At 36.3% G+C, this 17240-nt stretch overlaps 1 protein-coding gene across 2 annotated transcripts in view; it reads left to right on the top strand.

The window, feature by feature from the left end:
- The window catches only part of UBXN2A (UBX domain protein 2A), a 48607-nt gene extending 31443 nt beyond the window's left edge, over positions 1-17164 (top strand). The window contains exons 4-7 of one of the 2 annotated variants that reach the window (XM_082358450.1): positions 690-796; positions 5511-5648; positions 6823-6981; positions 16555-17164. In XM_082358450.1, coding sequence (XP_082214576.1) covers positions 690-796; positions 5511-5648; positions 6823-6981; positions 16555-16600 — 450 coding nt within the window. In that variant the 3' untranslated portion in view covers positions 16601-17164. Of the gene's footprint in view, positions 1-689; positions 797-5510; positions 5649-6822; positions 6982-12086; positions 13558-16554 lie in introns of those variants that run through there. The other variant, XM_082358449.1, reaches the window with a different exon arrangement.
- The last annotated feature ends 76 nt before the right edge of the window (positions 17165-17240 follow it).

The following is a 17240-nucleotide window of genomic DNA, read 5'->3' as shown; positions in this document are numbered from 1 at the left end:
TTTTTGCAAATGAGCTCTCTTAAACAAAATTATTAATGAATTATTTTAAAATATTATTCATTATGAACCATATTTTATGTGTACATTATAATTTTTGATATTTTACATTTGAAGCTTGCTGTTAAGAATGGTATATTTAAAAAATGTGTAGGGCTTCCCTGGTGGCGCAGTGGTTGAGGACAGTGCAGGGGACACGGGTTCGAGCCCTGGTCTGGGAAGATCCCACATGCCGCGGAGCGACTAGGCCCGTGAGCCACAATTGCTGAGCCTGAGCGTCTGGAGCCTGTGCTCCGCAACAAGAGAGGCCGCGATAGTGAGAGGCCCACACACCGCGATGAAGAGTGGCCCCCACTTGCCGCAACTGGAGAGGGCCCTCGCACAGAAACGAAGACCCAACATAGCCATAAATAAATAAATAAATAAAAATTTAAAAAAAAATTTGTAGCTGTGTGTGGTAATGGATGTTAACTACACTTATTCTTTAATCATTTTACAATAGATATATATATCAAACCATTATGTTGTATACCTAAGACTAATACAATGTTATATGTCAGGTATATCTCAATTTTAAAGAAAAGATTGATACATAAAATATACACCGATAGAAGAAAGTTTCAAGGGACTTTTAGTTTATTAGTACATTTCATTTATTAACATGATGCATTTTTTTTCTTACTGCTTTGCAGGCAGATATAAGTATAAAATTATGGAAAAATGGATTCACAGTCAATGATGATTTCAGAAGTTATTCTGATGGTGCAAGTCAGCAGTTTCTGAACTCCATCAAAAAAGGGTAAGCAATCTTTGTAAATAGAAGGATATTTTATTTATTTATTTATTTTAAATTAATTTATTTATTTTTGGCTGTGTTGGGTCTTCATTGCTGCTCGCGGACTTTCTGTAGTTGTGGAGAGCGGGGGCTACTCTTCGTTGTGGTGCGCGGGCTTCTCATTGCGGTGGCTTCTCTTGTTGTGGAGCACAGGCTCTAGGCGTGTGGGCTTCAGTAGTTGTGGCACGTGGGCTCAGTAGTTGTGGCTCGAGGCCTCTAGAGCGCAGGCTCAGTAGTTGTGGCACAAGGGGTTAGTTGCTCCACGGCATGTGGGATCTTCCTGGACCAGGGCTTGAACCCGTGTCCCCTGCATTGGGAGGCGGATTCTTAACCACTGCACCACCAGGGAAGTCCAAGAAGGATATTTTAGATATATTTCATTTAGAAGATTCCTTTTAATGTTGTTCACATGTTCCTATGCATTCAAAGACACTTTTTCTTTTATAAATTCAGATTTTTTTCATAAGATGAGTTTTCTTAAAAGAACCACAGCTGTAATTTTGAAGGGTCAGGAATTTGAACTCTGACCAACCAAAATCTGACTTAAATTAATTCACTTTGCCAATTGTTACTTAATACCACATAACATCCTACGTGTCTTTTTTTGGTTTTTGTTTTTTTTTTTTTTTAGCTGCATTGGGTCTTCCTTGCTGTGCGCAGGCTTTCTCTAGTTGCGGCAAGTGGGGGTTACTCTTCGTTGTGATGCGCAGGCTTCTCATTGCGGTGGCTTCTCTTGTTGCGGAGCACAAGCTCTAGGCACGTGGGCTTCAGTAGTTGTGGCACGCGGGCTTCAGTAGTTTTGGCACACGGGCTCAGTAGTTGTGGCTCGCGGGTTCTAGAGCTCAGGTTCAGTAGTTGTGGCACGCGGGCTCAGTAGTTGTGGCACACGGGCTCTAGAGCGCAGACTCAGTAGTTGTGGCACACAGGCTTAGTTGCTCCACGGCATGTGGGATCTTCCCAGACCAGGGCTCGAACCCGTGTCCCCTGCATTGGCAGGCAGATTCCTAACCACTGTGCCACCAGGGAAGTCCCAATATAATATACATATATATATATTATTTTAATTTTGACTGTCTTGGGACTTACCTCGTCATGCAGTGGTTAAGAATCTGCCTGTCAGGGCTTCCCTTTTGGCACGGTGGTTAAGAAACCGCCTGCCAATGCAGGGGACATGAGTTCAAGCCCTGGTCTGGGAAGATCCCACATGCCTTGGAGCAACTAAGCCTATGCGCCACAACTACTGAGCTTACGTGCCACAACTACTGAGGCCCATGCGCCTAGAGCCTGTGCTCCGCAACAAGAGAAGCCACCACAATGAGAAGCCTGCGAACCACGACGAAGAGTAGCCCCCACTAGCCACAACCAGGGAAAAGCCCACATGCAGCAACAAAGACCCACTGCAGCCAGAAATAGATAAATAAATAAATAACTTTATTTTTAAAAATAATAATATTGTTAAAAAAATTTTTTGACTATCTTGAAATACTTGACTATATCTGCATATTGTTTTGTTACAATGATGACCCATAATTTTTATATATATGCTTAGTTGTTGATAATATGATTATTTCATATGTCTCCCACTATCAAAAAATATCTGTGACTATCCTTGTATTTAATTTTTTTAAAAATAATAACTTTATTTTTTAAATTACCACTTTATTGAGATATAATTAGCCTACCATAGAATTTACCCTTTTAAAGTATACAATTCATTATTTTTTAATATATTCACAGAGTTATGCAACTATCAGCACTGTTCATTCAGGAACATTTCTTCACCCTAAAAGGAAACCCCATACTAGTAATCACTCTCCATTTGCCCCTCCTCACAGCCCTGCGCAACCACAATCTACTTTCTACTTTTATGGATTTGCCTAGTTTGAACATTGCATATAATGGAATCATTTTATGTCTGATTTCTTTCACTCAGCATAATGTTCTCAAAGTTCATTCATGTTGTAGCTTTTAACAGTTCTTCATTCCTCTTTATTGCCAGATAGTGTTGCATTGTATGGGTATACCACATTTAGTTTATCCATTTATCAGTGGATAGATATTCGGGCTATTTCCACATCTTAGTTATTACGAATAATGCTTCTACGAACATTGTGTACAAGTTTTTGTGTGGACATATGTTTTCAATTCTCTTAGGTCTAGGAGTGGAATTGTTGTTAACTCTGTTTATGAAGAACTGCCAAACTGTATTCCAAAGTTACTGCATCATTTTATATTTCCACCAACAGTGTATGATAGTTCCAGTTTTTCCATATCCTTGCCAACACGTTAGTGTCTCGTTTTTTAAATTATAACTATCCAAGTGAATAAGAACTGGTGTCTTGTTGTGGTTTTGATTTGCATTTCTCTAATGACCGGTAATACTGAGCATCTTTTCATGTACTTATGGACCACATGTGTATCTTCTTTGAAGAAATGTCTGTACAAATCCTTTGTCCATTTTTTTTTTCCCTTGCCTATTTTTAAAATTGGGTTATTTGCCTTGCTGTTGAGTTGTAAGAGTTCATGATGTATTTTGGAGACAATATTCTCTCCCATTCTTTGTGTTGTCTTTTCATTTTTTGATGATGTCCTTTGAGGCATAAAAGTTTTAAATTTGATGAGATCTGATTTATCGATTTTTTTTTTTTTTTTTTGTCACTTTTGGCTCTGGTGTTATATCTAAGAAACCATCGCCTAATTCAGGGCCTTGAAGATTTTACTCCTATGTTTTCTTTTTTTTGTTTTTTAATATTTATTTATTTTATTTATTTGGCTGCGCCAGGTCTTAGTTGCAGCATGTGGAATCTTTTAGTTGTGGCATGTGGGATCTAGTTCCCTGACCAGGGATCGAACCTGTGCCCCCTGCATTGGGAGCACAGAGTCTTAACTGCTGGACCACCAGGGAAGTCCCTTACTCCTATGTTTTCTTATAATTGTGCTTAAAGTTCGAACTGAACCTCCGATTACTCTTTCATGATAGATTGATAGAAAGAAAATTAATGAATAAAAAGCATGAACATTCTTTCAGCAATTGATGCTCATATTCATGCTTCTGCTTTCCTAAAAAGATATACAAAATTAAATATCTGTCCTATGACACTGTCCTTAGCACATGATTTTATGTGTAACATCAATTTAGTTGTGCAATGTACTTATTTTGGTCAGTTTTTATTTCAGAAGGGTTGATAGTATTCTACATCTAACCAATTTTCAATATATACATACACATATACAGGTCTGTATATATGTATATGTACAATGTATATACAGATTTTAAATGTCTCTATATTATATAATATAATTAATTTGGAATCTTTTTCAAACTAATACAGAAGTTGCAAGTGTGGTACAAAGAACTTTTCTAAAAGCATTTGAGAGTAAGTTGCTAAAGTGATGCCTCATCATCCTGAATACTTTAGTTTGTATTTTTATTAAAAAGGAAATATATTTTCCTATGTAACCACAATACAACCATCTATTGATGTATAATATTATTACCAATTATTCCTCAGAATGTATTCAGGTTTTACTTTTTATCTTAATATTATCCTTTATAGCAAAAGCATCCAATTCAGAATTACACATTGCTTTTAAATGTCATGTCTCTTTAGTCTCCTTCAAGAGGGAACAGTTTCTCAGTTTTTGTTTTTGTCTTTTTTTAATGACCTTGACACTTGAAGATTATGGGCCCAAATTATGTAGAATGTCTCTCAATTCAGATTTATCTGATTTCATCCTCATGATAAGATTAAATTACACATTACTTGTAGCAATATCACAGAAGTAATGCTATCCTAACTTTAGTAGTAAGTTGTTCTTTGCTTTTCTTTATAATTTTTTCATTTTATGTTTTTTTGAACTCTATGTAAATGCAATATGTTTATTTTTTGTGTCTACTCAGCTTATTTCTTTGGGATGTTCATCCATGTTGTTGCATATAGTTATAGTTGGCATGAATCCCAGAAGCAATATAAGAAAGATAAATTTGATTATGTAAAATCAAATGCCAAACTGGGAATACTTTTTTCACATATATCCTGTAAATGGAATATATACATATTTCTTACAAATCAGTAAGAAAAAGATGAAAAGAGTATTTTATATGTTTGTACCATTTGATCTACTTTATAACAGAATAACAGTGTGCATGTGGTAAAAATGAATGACATATATCCATATACTAACATGAGAAGATTTCTGTGGTATATTGGTTTTTTTTTTTAAAGCAGTTTGCAAAATACAGAATAATGTACATAGAATGATAATACCATCTTTGGAAAAAATATAATTATTATGTGGAATTTTACTATATAGAGAGAGAAAATTTAGGAGATACACCCCAAAGTTTTTTATTAGAGTGAGAGTGGAATTATAAGGGCTGTCACTTTTGGGGGAGGTGGGCTGTCATTTTCTTTCTTAAATCTATATGTGTTTACATTTTTTTATGTCTTGTTTTTCTAGAACCAGCATGTAGCTATATTTTCATTTTAAAGAATGAAATAAGAGCTTGATTTTTCTCTAACTGTACTATTTTAAATACATTTAGTTTTTATTGTATAGAATATATATGCCTCTTATTTCTGTATATTTTTCTATTCTTTTTACATGCACAGTATGTTTTTCAGAGAAAGAAAAAACATATTAGGGGCTTTATCACTTTCTTTCTTTACTTTCCAAGGGAATTACCTTTAGAATTACAGGGAGTTTTTGATAAAGAGGAGGTCGATGTTAAAGTTGAAGATAAGAAAAATGAAGTATGTATGTCAACGAAGCCTGTGTTCCAGCCCTTCTCAGGACAGGGTCACAGACTGGGAAGGTGAGTAGGCTCATGATCTGTAATTTCCATAAGCAGAGGTTTGACTAATATTCAGCCTGTCATTATTTTACTACGTAGACCACATATATAGAGTTATCATTTCTCCCATTGGAAATGAGATTTTTCATGTTAACTTTTATGAGAACTTCTAAGTCATATTCACCTTAGTGTAAATTAACATATGCTGGCACTACACTGAAAAGTCATGGTGGCTTTTTTGGTTTTATCTGATCAAAAGTGCCTGGCTTAATGAGGACGTTGGGCAAAATTGGGTGGATAAATCATTTTTTCTCCCTTGCACCCACCACTTGAGCTTTGCCATTAATGTCAGAGTGCATAGGCTAGCGTTTGGACATAGGGTTCTGTATTATAGTTACCAATGCCTTCAGCATTGTGTTCTCTGATCATTATCTGAATTTTGAGGTAATAAAAGTGAAACAATGCCTGATAAAGTTAGTATCAGTATCAGAGCCTTTAATTATTGGGTTGGCCAAGAAGTTCGTTCGGGTTTTTCATAAGCTCTTCCGAAAAACCCGAATGAACTTTTTGACCAGCCCAATATTTTCAAACTTTGCAGTATTCATCTTATCTAATTATGCCTATGGCAGAATATGCAAAGAGGTTAAATATAGGATTGCTTTCATTTTTATGAATTCTCATATATTAATTATCAAGATTGGTACGGTATATAAATGCATATTCATCCACACATGTAAAAATATCCCAATGTGACTTTCAGAGTGATGAGGAAATACTTTGTTTCCTTTCATTTCCTTTATAACCCAAGGACTGTTCTCTACAGAGAACTTATAATTTCTTTTAGAAATTTTAACCTGGGGGGTAGGTAAAGGTAAAGCCCATAGATCTGTCAGCACTATAAAATTGTTCTCTAAGGCACTATTCAAATACATAAGTATACTCTTCAAGTATACTTACGTAACAGTCCACAAGCTTACAAATTACTTAGATGTGCATAATTTTGTTAGATTCCTATAATCATCATGTATGATGGATATAACTGATATTAATATCTTTATGTGTTAGGGAACAGCTGTGACTAGGTAAAATCTTCCTAAAAGCTATACTTACTGTAAAGTTTTTATAGTAATTGTTTAATGATAAAGTTCTGCTTAATGAAAAACATGCATCTGACTTGTTGTCTGCATTTTCTTAGTGCTACACCAAAAATTGTTTCTAAAGCGAAGACTATTGAAGTTGAGAATAAAAATAAGTTGTCTGCTGTCCCACTAAACAGTCTGGAACCCATCACTAATATACAGATCTGGTTAGCCAATGGGAAAAGGATTGTCCAGAAATTTAACATTTCTCATAGGTGAGTCTTCCATTTCATTATTTGTCTGATTTGTTCCCTAAGTTTTAATTGTATTTCTTCTTTTCAGGTCAGTCAACAGCTATTTTTAAGAACTAAGGATCTTAATAAATAGTTCTCTAAATATAATGTTTCATGACAATGGAAATTCTTGGACATTAATGAAGTATTTTCAGTCTGTTTTATGGATTATCATTTCATTAGTTTTCCTGCTTACCTAGATACATAATTTTTTTAAAAATATTTTTCATTGTTTATCTGAAATGCAAATTGAAGTGGGCATCCTGTATCTTTTTTTTTTTTTTTTTCATTTATTTATTTTTGGCTGTGTTGGGTCTTTGTTTCTGTGTGAGGACTTTCTCTAGTTGTGGCAAGCGGGGGCCACTCTTCATCGCGGTGCGCGGGCCTCTCACTATCGTGGCCTCTCTTGTTGTGGAGCACAGACTCCAGAAGCGCAGGCTCAGTTGTGGCTCACGGGCCTAGCTGCTCCGCGGCATGTGGGATCTTCCCAGACCAGAGCTCGAGCCTGTGTCCCCTGCATTAGCAGGCAGATTCTCAACCACTGCGCCACCAGGGAAGCCCTAGATACATAATTTTAAAAGAATTATTTTTAATATGTTTTTAAGTTGATCATTAGCATTATGTGTGTATTTTTCTGTTAATTGTAGAAAAGGAATGATAACACAGGAAAGTACTGAAAGAAATTGAAATCAAGTTAAATTCCATCACCCAGAGATAATCACTACTACTAGTTTGATGGATTTTTCCAGTCTTTTATCTCATCTTAAAATGTTTTTTCATTTTAATTAAAGTAGGAACATATTGTATATAGGTTTCCAAGTCCCTGGGACCTCCTTTAAACTTTTTACATCTTCCCATCATTCTTTGAGCATTTTCTTGTTTATTGGCACAAAATTTTTTTTCAGGTTCGTTCTGTACGTTTTCTAAGAAGCCCTGGTTCTTTTTAGTGGCCAAGGGTATTGAGGATCTGGTTACTAGGTATACTTATTGCCACCATTCCCAGGCCCTCTGAGTGGAAAGAGCTACAGGTGTCTATACATACATACACATATGCATATATATACACACACATTTACATCTGTATTTCTATATCTTTGCATAGCGAAAACCATGAGTTCACATAGATACCTCTAATTTCAATTCACCACCACAGGGTTTATTCTAGTTTTCCCCTTTCCGTATTTGTAACTACTTCACTTTCTTCAGTTTAACTTTCTTCAGTGAGAAACTTGGCTCCAGTTATTCTCAATATATTTATTTATTAAATATTTATTTATTGGTTGCCCTGGGTCTTAGTTGCGGCAGGCGGGCTCCTTAGTTCTGGCATGTGAACTCTTAGTTGCGGTATGCATGTGTGATCTAGTTCCCTGACCAGGAATTGAACCCGGGCCCCCTTCATTGGGAGCACAGAGTCTTAACCTCTGCACCACCAGGAAAGCCCCCAATATATTTATTTATTGATCAGTTATCCTACATGTAACCAGTCCCCTTCTTCTACTGCTGCCTCCTCCCCAGCCTGGAAGCCTTCCTCTTCCTGCTGGGTCTCTTGACACATCACATCATGCCAGTGACCTGTTTGCCCTCCTGGGCTCTGGCAGTCAGTGCTGCTTTTCCTCCCCCATGAGTGGTCACTCTCCACCTCTTTCTGGTTCTGACACACTGCAGTTGGCCCCTCCTCTGTATGGATGCTCTTTTTATTCTGCTTGAGACAGCCTGTTGTGCACCACCTCTCCTATATTCCTAACCCAACTTGGCTTCTGACACTCTGCACTGAACACCTCTTCTGTGTGGACACACTCCTAACCCTGCTCGTACTGCAACCGTCCCCACCTGCCTCCCTCTACATGGGCGCCCTCCTCGTGCTGGTCAGACTCTGACACCAGGAAGATGGGCCGCTTTCCTGTGCAGACGTCCTCTTCACCCAACCTGGACTTGGATTCCCTGATCTGGGCCACCACAACTCCCTCTCATATCTGGCCTGTATGCCAGTAGGTTCTCATTATTATCTATTTTATACATAGTAGTGTATATATGTCAATCCCACTCTCCCAGTTCGTCTCACCCTACCCTTCCCCTCTTGGTAACCATAAGTTTGTTGTCTACAACTCAGGTTTGTTTCTTTTTAGGGAAATAAAATATTTTAATCCCAACTTCTTTGTCTAGAAAAATACTTCTGGCATTTTCAGTAACAAATAGTCATCTACCATTTTTTTCCCTGACTGACTTGAAGCATTTAAAAACCTTTGACTGGCCAACGGTATTTAATTAAGTGATAATGAACCAAGCTTTGTTTTTTTTTTTTTTAAATTATTTATTTATTTATTTATTTATTTATTTATGGCTGTGTTGGGTCTTCGTTTCTGTGCGAGGGCTTTCTCCAGTTGCGGCAAGTGGGGGCCACTCTTCATCGCGGTGCGCGGGCCTCTCACTATTGCGGCCTCTCTTGTTGCGGAGCACAGGCTCCAGACGCGCAGGCTCAGCAATTGTGGCTCACGGGCCTAGTTGCTCTGCGGCATGTGGGATCTTCCCAGACCAGGGCTTGAACCCGTGTCCCCTGCATTGGCAGGCAGATTCTCAAGCACTGCACCACCAGGGAAGCCCCAAGCTTTGTTTTCTAACTGGAATGTTTAGTCCAGTTTTTATAATGTTTTATAATATTCTGAACTAGTTAGGTTTAAGGCTACCATCTTGCTCTTTGTTTTCTCTTTACCCCATGTCTTTTTATTCTTCGCTCCTCCTTTCTTGCCTCTTTTTGAGCTTAATGAGTATTATTTTTTATCCTCTCTTAGCTTTTTAGATTGGCATTTCTTTATTCTCATAGTAGTATTGTAGAGATCACAGTACCCATTTTTAATTTTTACTGCACGGTTCCTTTAATCTTTAGTGGGGTTTTTTGTACTTACATTCTTTTCCATAAGCTTTAGCCTTTCGTTATCCAATTTTTGGTACCCAAATAAATACAAGTGACCATTTTCTTGATTTTTTTGGTAACCTGCACAGGTTAACAGAGTGGCAATTGGTGAATTTGATTGAATGGGAAAATTCTGTCTTTGGTGATGCCATATTTCATTAATTCTTTTTTTTTAAATTTTATTTATTTATTTGTTTGTTTGTTTATTTATTTATTTTTGGCTGTGTTGGGTCTTCGTTTCTGTGCGAGGGCTTTCTCTACTTGCGGCGAGCGGGGGCCACTCTTCATCGCGGTGCACGGGCCTCTCACTGTCATGGCCTCTCTTGTTGCGGAGCACAAGCTCCAGACACGCAGGCTTAGTAGTTGTTGCTTACGGGCCTAGTTGCTCCACGGCATGTGGGATTTTCCCAGACCAGGGCTCGAACCCGTGTCCCCTGCATTGGCAGGCAGATTCTCAACCACTGCGCCACCGGGGAAGCCGCATTAATTCTTGTTTGCACATTTTTTCACGTTTTAGCATCTCTGAAATGGGGATGCATCCTTATAATTTCTTGTTGGCCATATGGCAGTCATGACACAATTGTCTTTGCCTTGGCATCTGCCTCAAAGCATGCAGAACAAGTGTCAGCTCAATGAAAGATCATCCCAGAGACAGTAGTGGAGCACTTTTCAAAGTACTGCTGTATCATCAACACACCCGATGATACAGAAGGGAGTATTATATGGAAAAACATGTACATCAATGACTGAATCAGAAGTGACTTGAAGGATCTGAGTCTGAATAACGTTCAACTGTTAGGAATGACTTAACCATTTTATTCTAATCTTATTTTGGAAGTAAGTAATTTGATGAATGTTTGTGTGAAAATTAGTTAAAAGTGCTCTTTCAATAAATATAAAAATTCTAAGTGTTTAAGAAATTATTTTGTCATAATCTGGATTTTTTAAAATTTTAGTAGTATATAAAATGGCAAGTCTTAGAATCAGTGGCATCTCAGGGGGTTTTTTTTGGCCGTGCCGCCTGGCTTGCAGGATCTCAGTTCCCCGACCAGGGATTGAGCCCAGGCCACGACAGTGAAAGTCCAGGATCCTAACCACTAGGCCACCAGGGAACTCCCAGTGGCATCTTAATTTCGATCAACTGTATACGTACTTTCCCTTTCTATATACACACGCATATACTTATATGAACATAACTTTGAGCTACCTTCAAGATTGCAGTGATTGGGAGGACTTCCCTGGTGGCGCAATGGTTAAGAATCCGCCTGCCAATGCAGGGGACACGGGTTCGAGCCCTGGTCCGGGAAGATCCCACATGCCACGGAGCAACGAAGCCCATGTGCCACAACTACTGAGCCTGCACTCTAGAGGCTGTGAGCCACAACTACTGAGCCCATGTGCCACAACTACTGAAGCCCACACGCCTAGAGCCCATGCTCCGTAACAAAGACAAGCCACCGCAATGAGAAGCACGTGCACTGCAACGAAGAGTAGACCCCGCTTGCCACAACTAAAGAAAGCCCGCGTGCAGCAATGAAGACCCAAATGCAGCCAAAAATAAATAAAATAAATAAATTTTTAAAAATCACTGTTATTAAAAAAAAAAGATTGCAGTGATTATATTACATTATAGTGTTCATTATACTAACTGAAAATCTACCTGCACTGGGTTAAGAATTTTCTTGACTAGATTTGAAGCACAGCCTGACGTCGTATTGAAGAGATACGGCCTGTGTCTGTGTAGGATTACTGGTTGGACCATTTCTGATCCATTCAGAGCAAGATACGTAGATTTTTCTGTTATAGAAACTTTCAGGCTTATGCAAAAGCAAAGAGATGATATAGTGATCCATCATCACTCAGTTCCCACTGAACTATGTTAATAAGCAAATCCCAGACTTCATATAGTTTCATATGTAGATATGTCAGAATGTGTTTCTAAAAAATAGAGACTCAAAATGTAACTATAATACCCTTGTCACATCTAAGATAAGGAATAGTGATTCCTGACTATCATCAGGGGTGAACCTTTGAAAGATAGCCCAAGTGAGTAGTTATATCATCATAATTTGATTATTCTGTATTAACATAGCCAGGTATCATCACAAGTTATTACCTTAAATTAGCTAATTCAGGTTTTCATAAAATTATATTAATAGTTTGTACTATTTTGCAGGGTAAGCCACATCAAAGACTTCATCGAAAAATACCAAGGATCTCAAAGAAGTCCTCCCTTTTCCCTGGCAACAGCTCTGCCTTTCCTCACATTGCTAGATGAAACACTCACACTGGAAGAAGCCAATTTACAGAATGCTGTAATCATTCAGAGACTCAAAAAAACCGCTGAACCTTTTAAAGAACTTTCATAACATTGATTTTTGATACACTAAGTGGAAAGTTTCCAGAAAAATGATGGTCATAAGTGGACATGTACACCAAAATGGGGAGGAAGTCAGATTTGCTGGGCTTTGCACTATTTAACTCCCTCCTGATGAGAAGATTTTAAAATAAGTACAAGTAAGGAAAGTAAACTATGACTGGAAACTATATTCAATGAACTTTTCCCAGAAGGCTACTCAGAAAGAAAAATAGACTTATTTTCAAATACCAGTTATTTAACGTAAGATATATTAAATAACTATATCATTTAAAATCTTAATACAGTATAAATTAGCGAATATGTTCATAGCATCTTTCATTCAAACATCATTCCCAAACAGCAGTGGTTTGTTTAAATGTTAGCTGTCTCAGATTTTTTTAAATAGCAATACATTAAAAAATTATACATGGCAGGTTAAAAACATCAATGCAATTTTTTTATATCTATCTGAAATACAATCAAAAGGCTGGAAGGAACTGCTTTCACCACAGCTATGCCTAAACCTCAGAAGTGTTCCCAATTTGCATTGTCCAATGGCAAGATACACTCAAATATTAACTTGGCAACAGTATCTGGGATGTATTTTCATTTAAGAATAAAATTGTGTAGCTTAGTATAATGTCAGTATCAATCTGCTGACATACATTTCAACATTTTCAAAACGTATAAATTTAAAAGAATTCTTTTTTCTCTAGGAACCGCAGTTTATTCCTTACTTTATTTTCTTTCAAAAATTAGGGGTTCTTAGTTAACATTTGGAGTGGGCCATTTGTTTGCCACCACTCACGTAGAATCTAATGCTAGTGTTGTCACGTTACTAATTGACATTTTTTAAATGCGTCGTGTAAAGTATGGTTTTCTATTTCATACATCACACAGCCCATTTATATATCAAAGGATTATTTATTACATTCTGATGTCACTAAGGAAAACATGCTAGATTTTTAACTAAAACTGGTTACACTTCAGTATTTCCCTGTCAGGTTAAATCCCCTTGCCTGACAATAAGTTTAAGAAGCTTTTTGCAGACGATCTACTGAATCATATTTAAAGTGAAATATACATTGAATGTGCCAAGGAACTAAGTGGCCATGCCTAACAGCAGTAATGTTCATAGGGTGCTGGATGTCTGCTGGAAAGAGCAGTTCTCAAACTTTTTGGTCTCAAGACCTTTTGTTTTTGTGGGTTATAAATACTAATATCATATTTAAAATAAAAAGTTATAAAATATTCATTAAAAATAATAAACGTGTTAATATAAAGAACATATTTATGAAAAATGTCTATTTTCCAAAATTTAAAAAGATTTAGTGAGAAACGTGGCATTGTATGTCATTTTTTGCAAATATCTTTACTGTCTGATTTAAAGAAGACAGATGGAATCTCATCTGCTTCTATATGTCTGTTGCAGTATCACACATCATGTAGCCTATAGTAAATGCTACTGTACATTCATGAGAAAGTGAAAAAAAGCAAATAACATCTTAGTATAATTATGAAAATAGTTTTGACCTTGCAGAACCCTTGAAAGAGCTAATCTTATAAAGCAGTGATTTGCAGTGATTCTCAAGCCTTAATATGGAAGAATCACTTGGGAAGCTTTTCAGAATGCCTATTACCTGCCACCTACCACACACATTTTAACGATTCATTGTATTTGGTATGGGTTCCAGATGTCTACATTTTTAATCTCAAGTAATTCTTAGGTATGTAGTAGGAGAACCAGTCTTCAGGAAATCCTGCACTAAGCTTCCACGCTAATAAAATAAAACCTGCGTGCTGCACCATGGACAGTGCAAGACTCAACTGAAATCGGACTGTTAGACCTTTAAATTTTATTGTATTCCACCGGTTTGTTCTTAGACTGTCCTCCCACCCTTTAATTCTGAACTAATCATAAGATAAACCTGTGCTTTATCTTCTGTAAGCACAGCTGAGACAAGGCTGCAACATTTAAATGAGGTTTTTATTAAAGGCTCAGGGATAACAAAAGGGAAATACACACATAACTAGATGACCTGATTTATAAGATATATCTTATGTTTGAAGTTCATTTTAAGAATGCTTCCTTTTCTGGCTCTCAGCCTTCTAGGTGGTAGAGGTCTTTTTATCAGTAAGAGAGGGAGAACAAAGGAGAGCCTTTTCCTTTTGTCATTTACCCTCAGAAATGAACAGATATATAATAGAAAATATTTATTGTCTGTAACGTTTACGGCTGTGGTAGAGCTGTCTCTTCAGTAAAACAAAAATAATGGCATTCTTAAGAAAGTGAGGGGATGGTAAAATCAGATATAACGTAAGTCATTGTTAATATATTTTCAAGAATCTGTAAGAAAATGTTTCATATAGGCCTATCATGAAGCATTTTATAATTTTCATTTGCATAAATATAAGTCAATTTTTGACTCTCCATATATTTTTATAAAGGGACTTCTTGTTGGAAATATTTTTCTTGTACATATAAAAAGACCTCCTTTGTAGATTTTCCAGTTTATAGTAATTATTAACCAGAAGACACATTAGAGGTTTTCTTGTGTGTACATGCAGAATACACCCCAGTGAGAAGTTCTGTAGAGAAAGACCTGTCATCAGTAAGAACCCTCATTTTTGTAACTGTGAAAACTCTAATTAATGTGGATGATATTCTTAAAGGTTTTCTAAAGTGAGAACCATCTGATAAAGCTTTTTACATTAAAGTTAAAAATTCTAAAGTTGTTAATTAAATATGTAGAATACCCAAAACATGTTGACTTTAGAAAACAAACTGAATTTAGTAAGGGAAGGCAAACTTGAAAATAAAGCCAGCATCTTAGATGTGGAATACAATTTGACCTAAGTAGTTGTTTCAAAAGAGTCATCAATCAGTTTAAAACCATTGTTGGGGGTCATATGCAGAAGTACATATCTAATTTTACAGATTCTAATTTATTGGTTAAATTACTATGCATTATCCAGGTTATAAAGGTGATCTTATTTATTTTATATACTTCTGTCTTTCAGAATACTTTTCATTATACTTAATTGTGTTGAAATTATGTATGCATCTATTTCAGTGCCTTAAAGTATTTTGAAAGCAATCTTGCTAATGGTTAAAGAACTGTTGTCTTAAAGATGAAATACTGTTCATTAAAAGGATCAGTGAGATAATTTACATTTGTTTGTTATGAAATAGTTACATATGGATGCATTTGTCATTTTTATTTGGCAGAGTCATTCAGTTTGAGAATCAGCAAACATTTATTAGGTGCTTTCTGTTTGCCAGGTACTTTAACCAATGTTACTTTCATTTAGTACTCAGAAGTGTTAAAATGTGGTATTTTTAATACTAACTCAATGGTTGTGTTTATTTCTTACACCATCCTTTGTGTCCTTAGTTGAACTAGCGTGAAGAATCCTTAGTAAGATTTACCCCTTTGCTGTTAGTACAAACCATTTAATTTAAACATTGCTCATCACACTGAATCTTCAAATAGAAGTGGCTTATTCAGTAGACTAATATTTGGCTCTTTGTCACTTGATTTAAATGTATGTTTTTTGCACAGATAATTCATATTCATTGGAGAAAATTATATAGTTACGCTAAAATGATCTTTAGCTCACCTATTATTCCACCATTCAGAGATAACCACTAATAACATATTGGTGTGCATCCTTTCAGATGTTTTTAAGTGTATCAGTCTTTCGTTTTGTTTCAAAAGGCAGGCTTCTTGATTATTGTTGGCCTGTTTTATTTATTGAAGTCTATTTGTCTTTAAAAATTGCATTAGGAATATACCATCACTTTAAGCAGAATAGTAACTGTTAGGGAAAAAAATGCCTTTTAGTTACATTTCTGTGCAAAAAAGGGAGGGAGGTGTTTTTTTTTTTTCCTGTTGCCCACTTCCCTTCAAAAGTAAAATTGTGGTAGTACATGCAACACAGTATAAGTATTATGAGTGAAGTGTTTCCAAACCTGCTGAAATTGCATATAAAGTGTTGTGTTCAAACGTAAATTATCCAAAGAAACTCATCTTGAGTTTGTTTAGTTTCCAAGAAATTAAATATTTAACATATGCATTACCTAGTTATCTTTTGCACTGTTTGCTAGGGCTGCAATCAAGGAAACTGAAGGTACCCATTTTCTAGATTAAGGAATTGAGGCATAGAAAATGGGATGACTTGCTTTATACTGGGTAGTGTATACTTTTGGGTTAGATTTAGATGTAATAGGAAATCCACACTAATAATGGCTTACAGAATACATTTTATTTTATTTCCCATGCAGAAGTCCGGAGGGAAGTAGTTCAGAGCTGCTAGATCAAAAGTCATGACTCCAGTATTGTTAATCTGCGGATCTCAGCACCAGTTAACTTGAGATCTTCAGATAGCCTGTTGGCACCAGCCATCACATTTGCATTTCATCATTTCATCATTTCATCCAGTAGAAGAAGCATATCCATTCCCTTTTTTAAAAAAGCTATTGAGATGTAATTCACATACCTTACAATTCACCCATTTAAAGTGTACAACTCAGTGTTTTTTAAGTATATTCACAGGATTGTGCAGCCATCACAATCTGATTTTAGAACATTTTTATCTCTAAAAGAAACCCCATTAATAGTCTTTCTCCACCCTCAGTTCTAGACAGCCACAAGTCTACATTCTTTCTGTAGGTTTATTTATTTGGACATTTCATGTAAATGGAATCATACAATATGTGGTCTTTTGTGACTGGCTTTTTTCACAACATAATGTTTTCAAGGTTCATCCATGTCGTTTTTATTGCTGAATAATAGGCCATTGTATGAATATTCCTAACATCCTAAATAGCCATTAGTTGATGGACATTCGGGTTGTTTCCACTTTTTAGCTATTAAAAATAGTGCTGCTATGAACATTTGTGTTCAGGTTGTTGCGTGATCATGTTTTCATCTCTGTTAACATCCTCAGGAGTGGAATAAATGCTGGGTC

This window comes from Balaenoptera borealis (assembly GCF_965194805.1).
Source record: "Balaenoptera borealis genome assembly, chromosome: 15".
NCBI lineage: Eukaryota > Metazoa > Chordata > Mammalia > Artiodactyla > Balaenopteridae > Balaenoptera > Balaenoptera borealis.
Note: the sequence above shows the minus strand (reverse complement) of the source record. Positions and strands in the feature narration are given on the sequence as shown.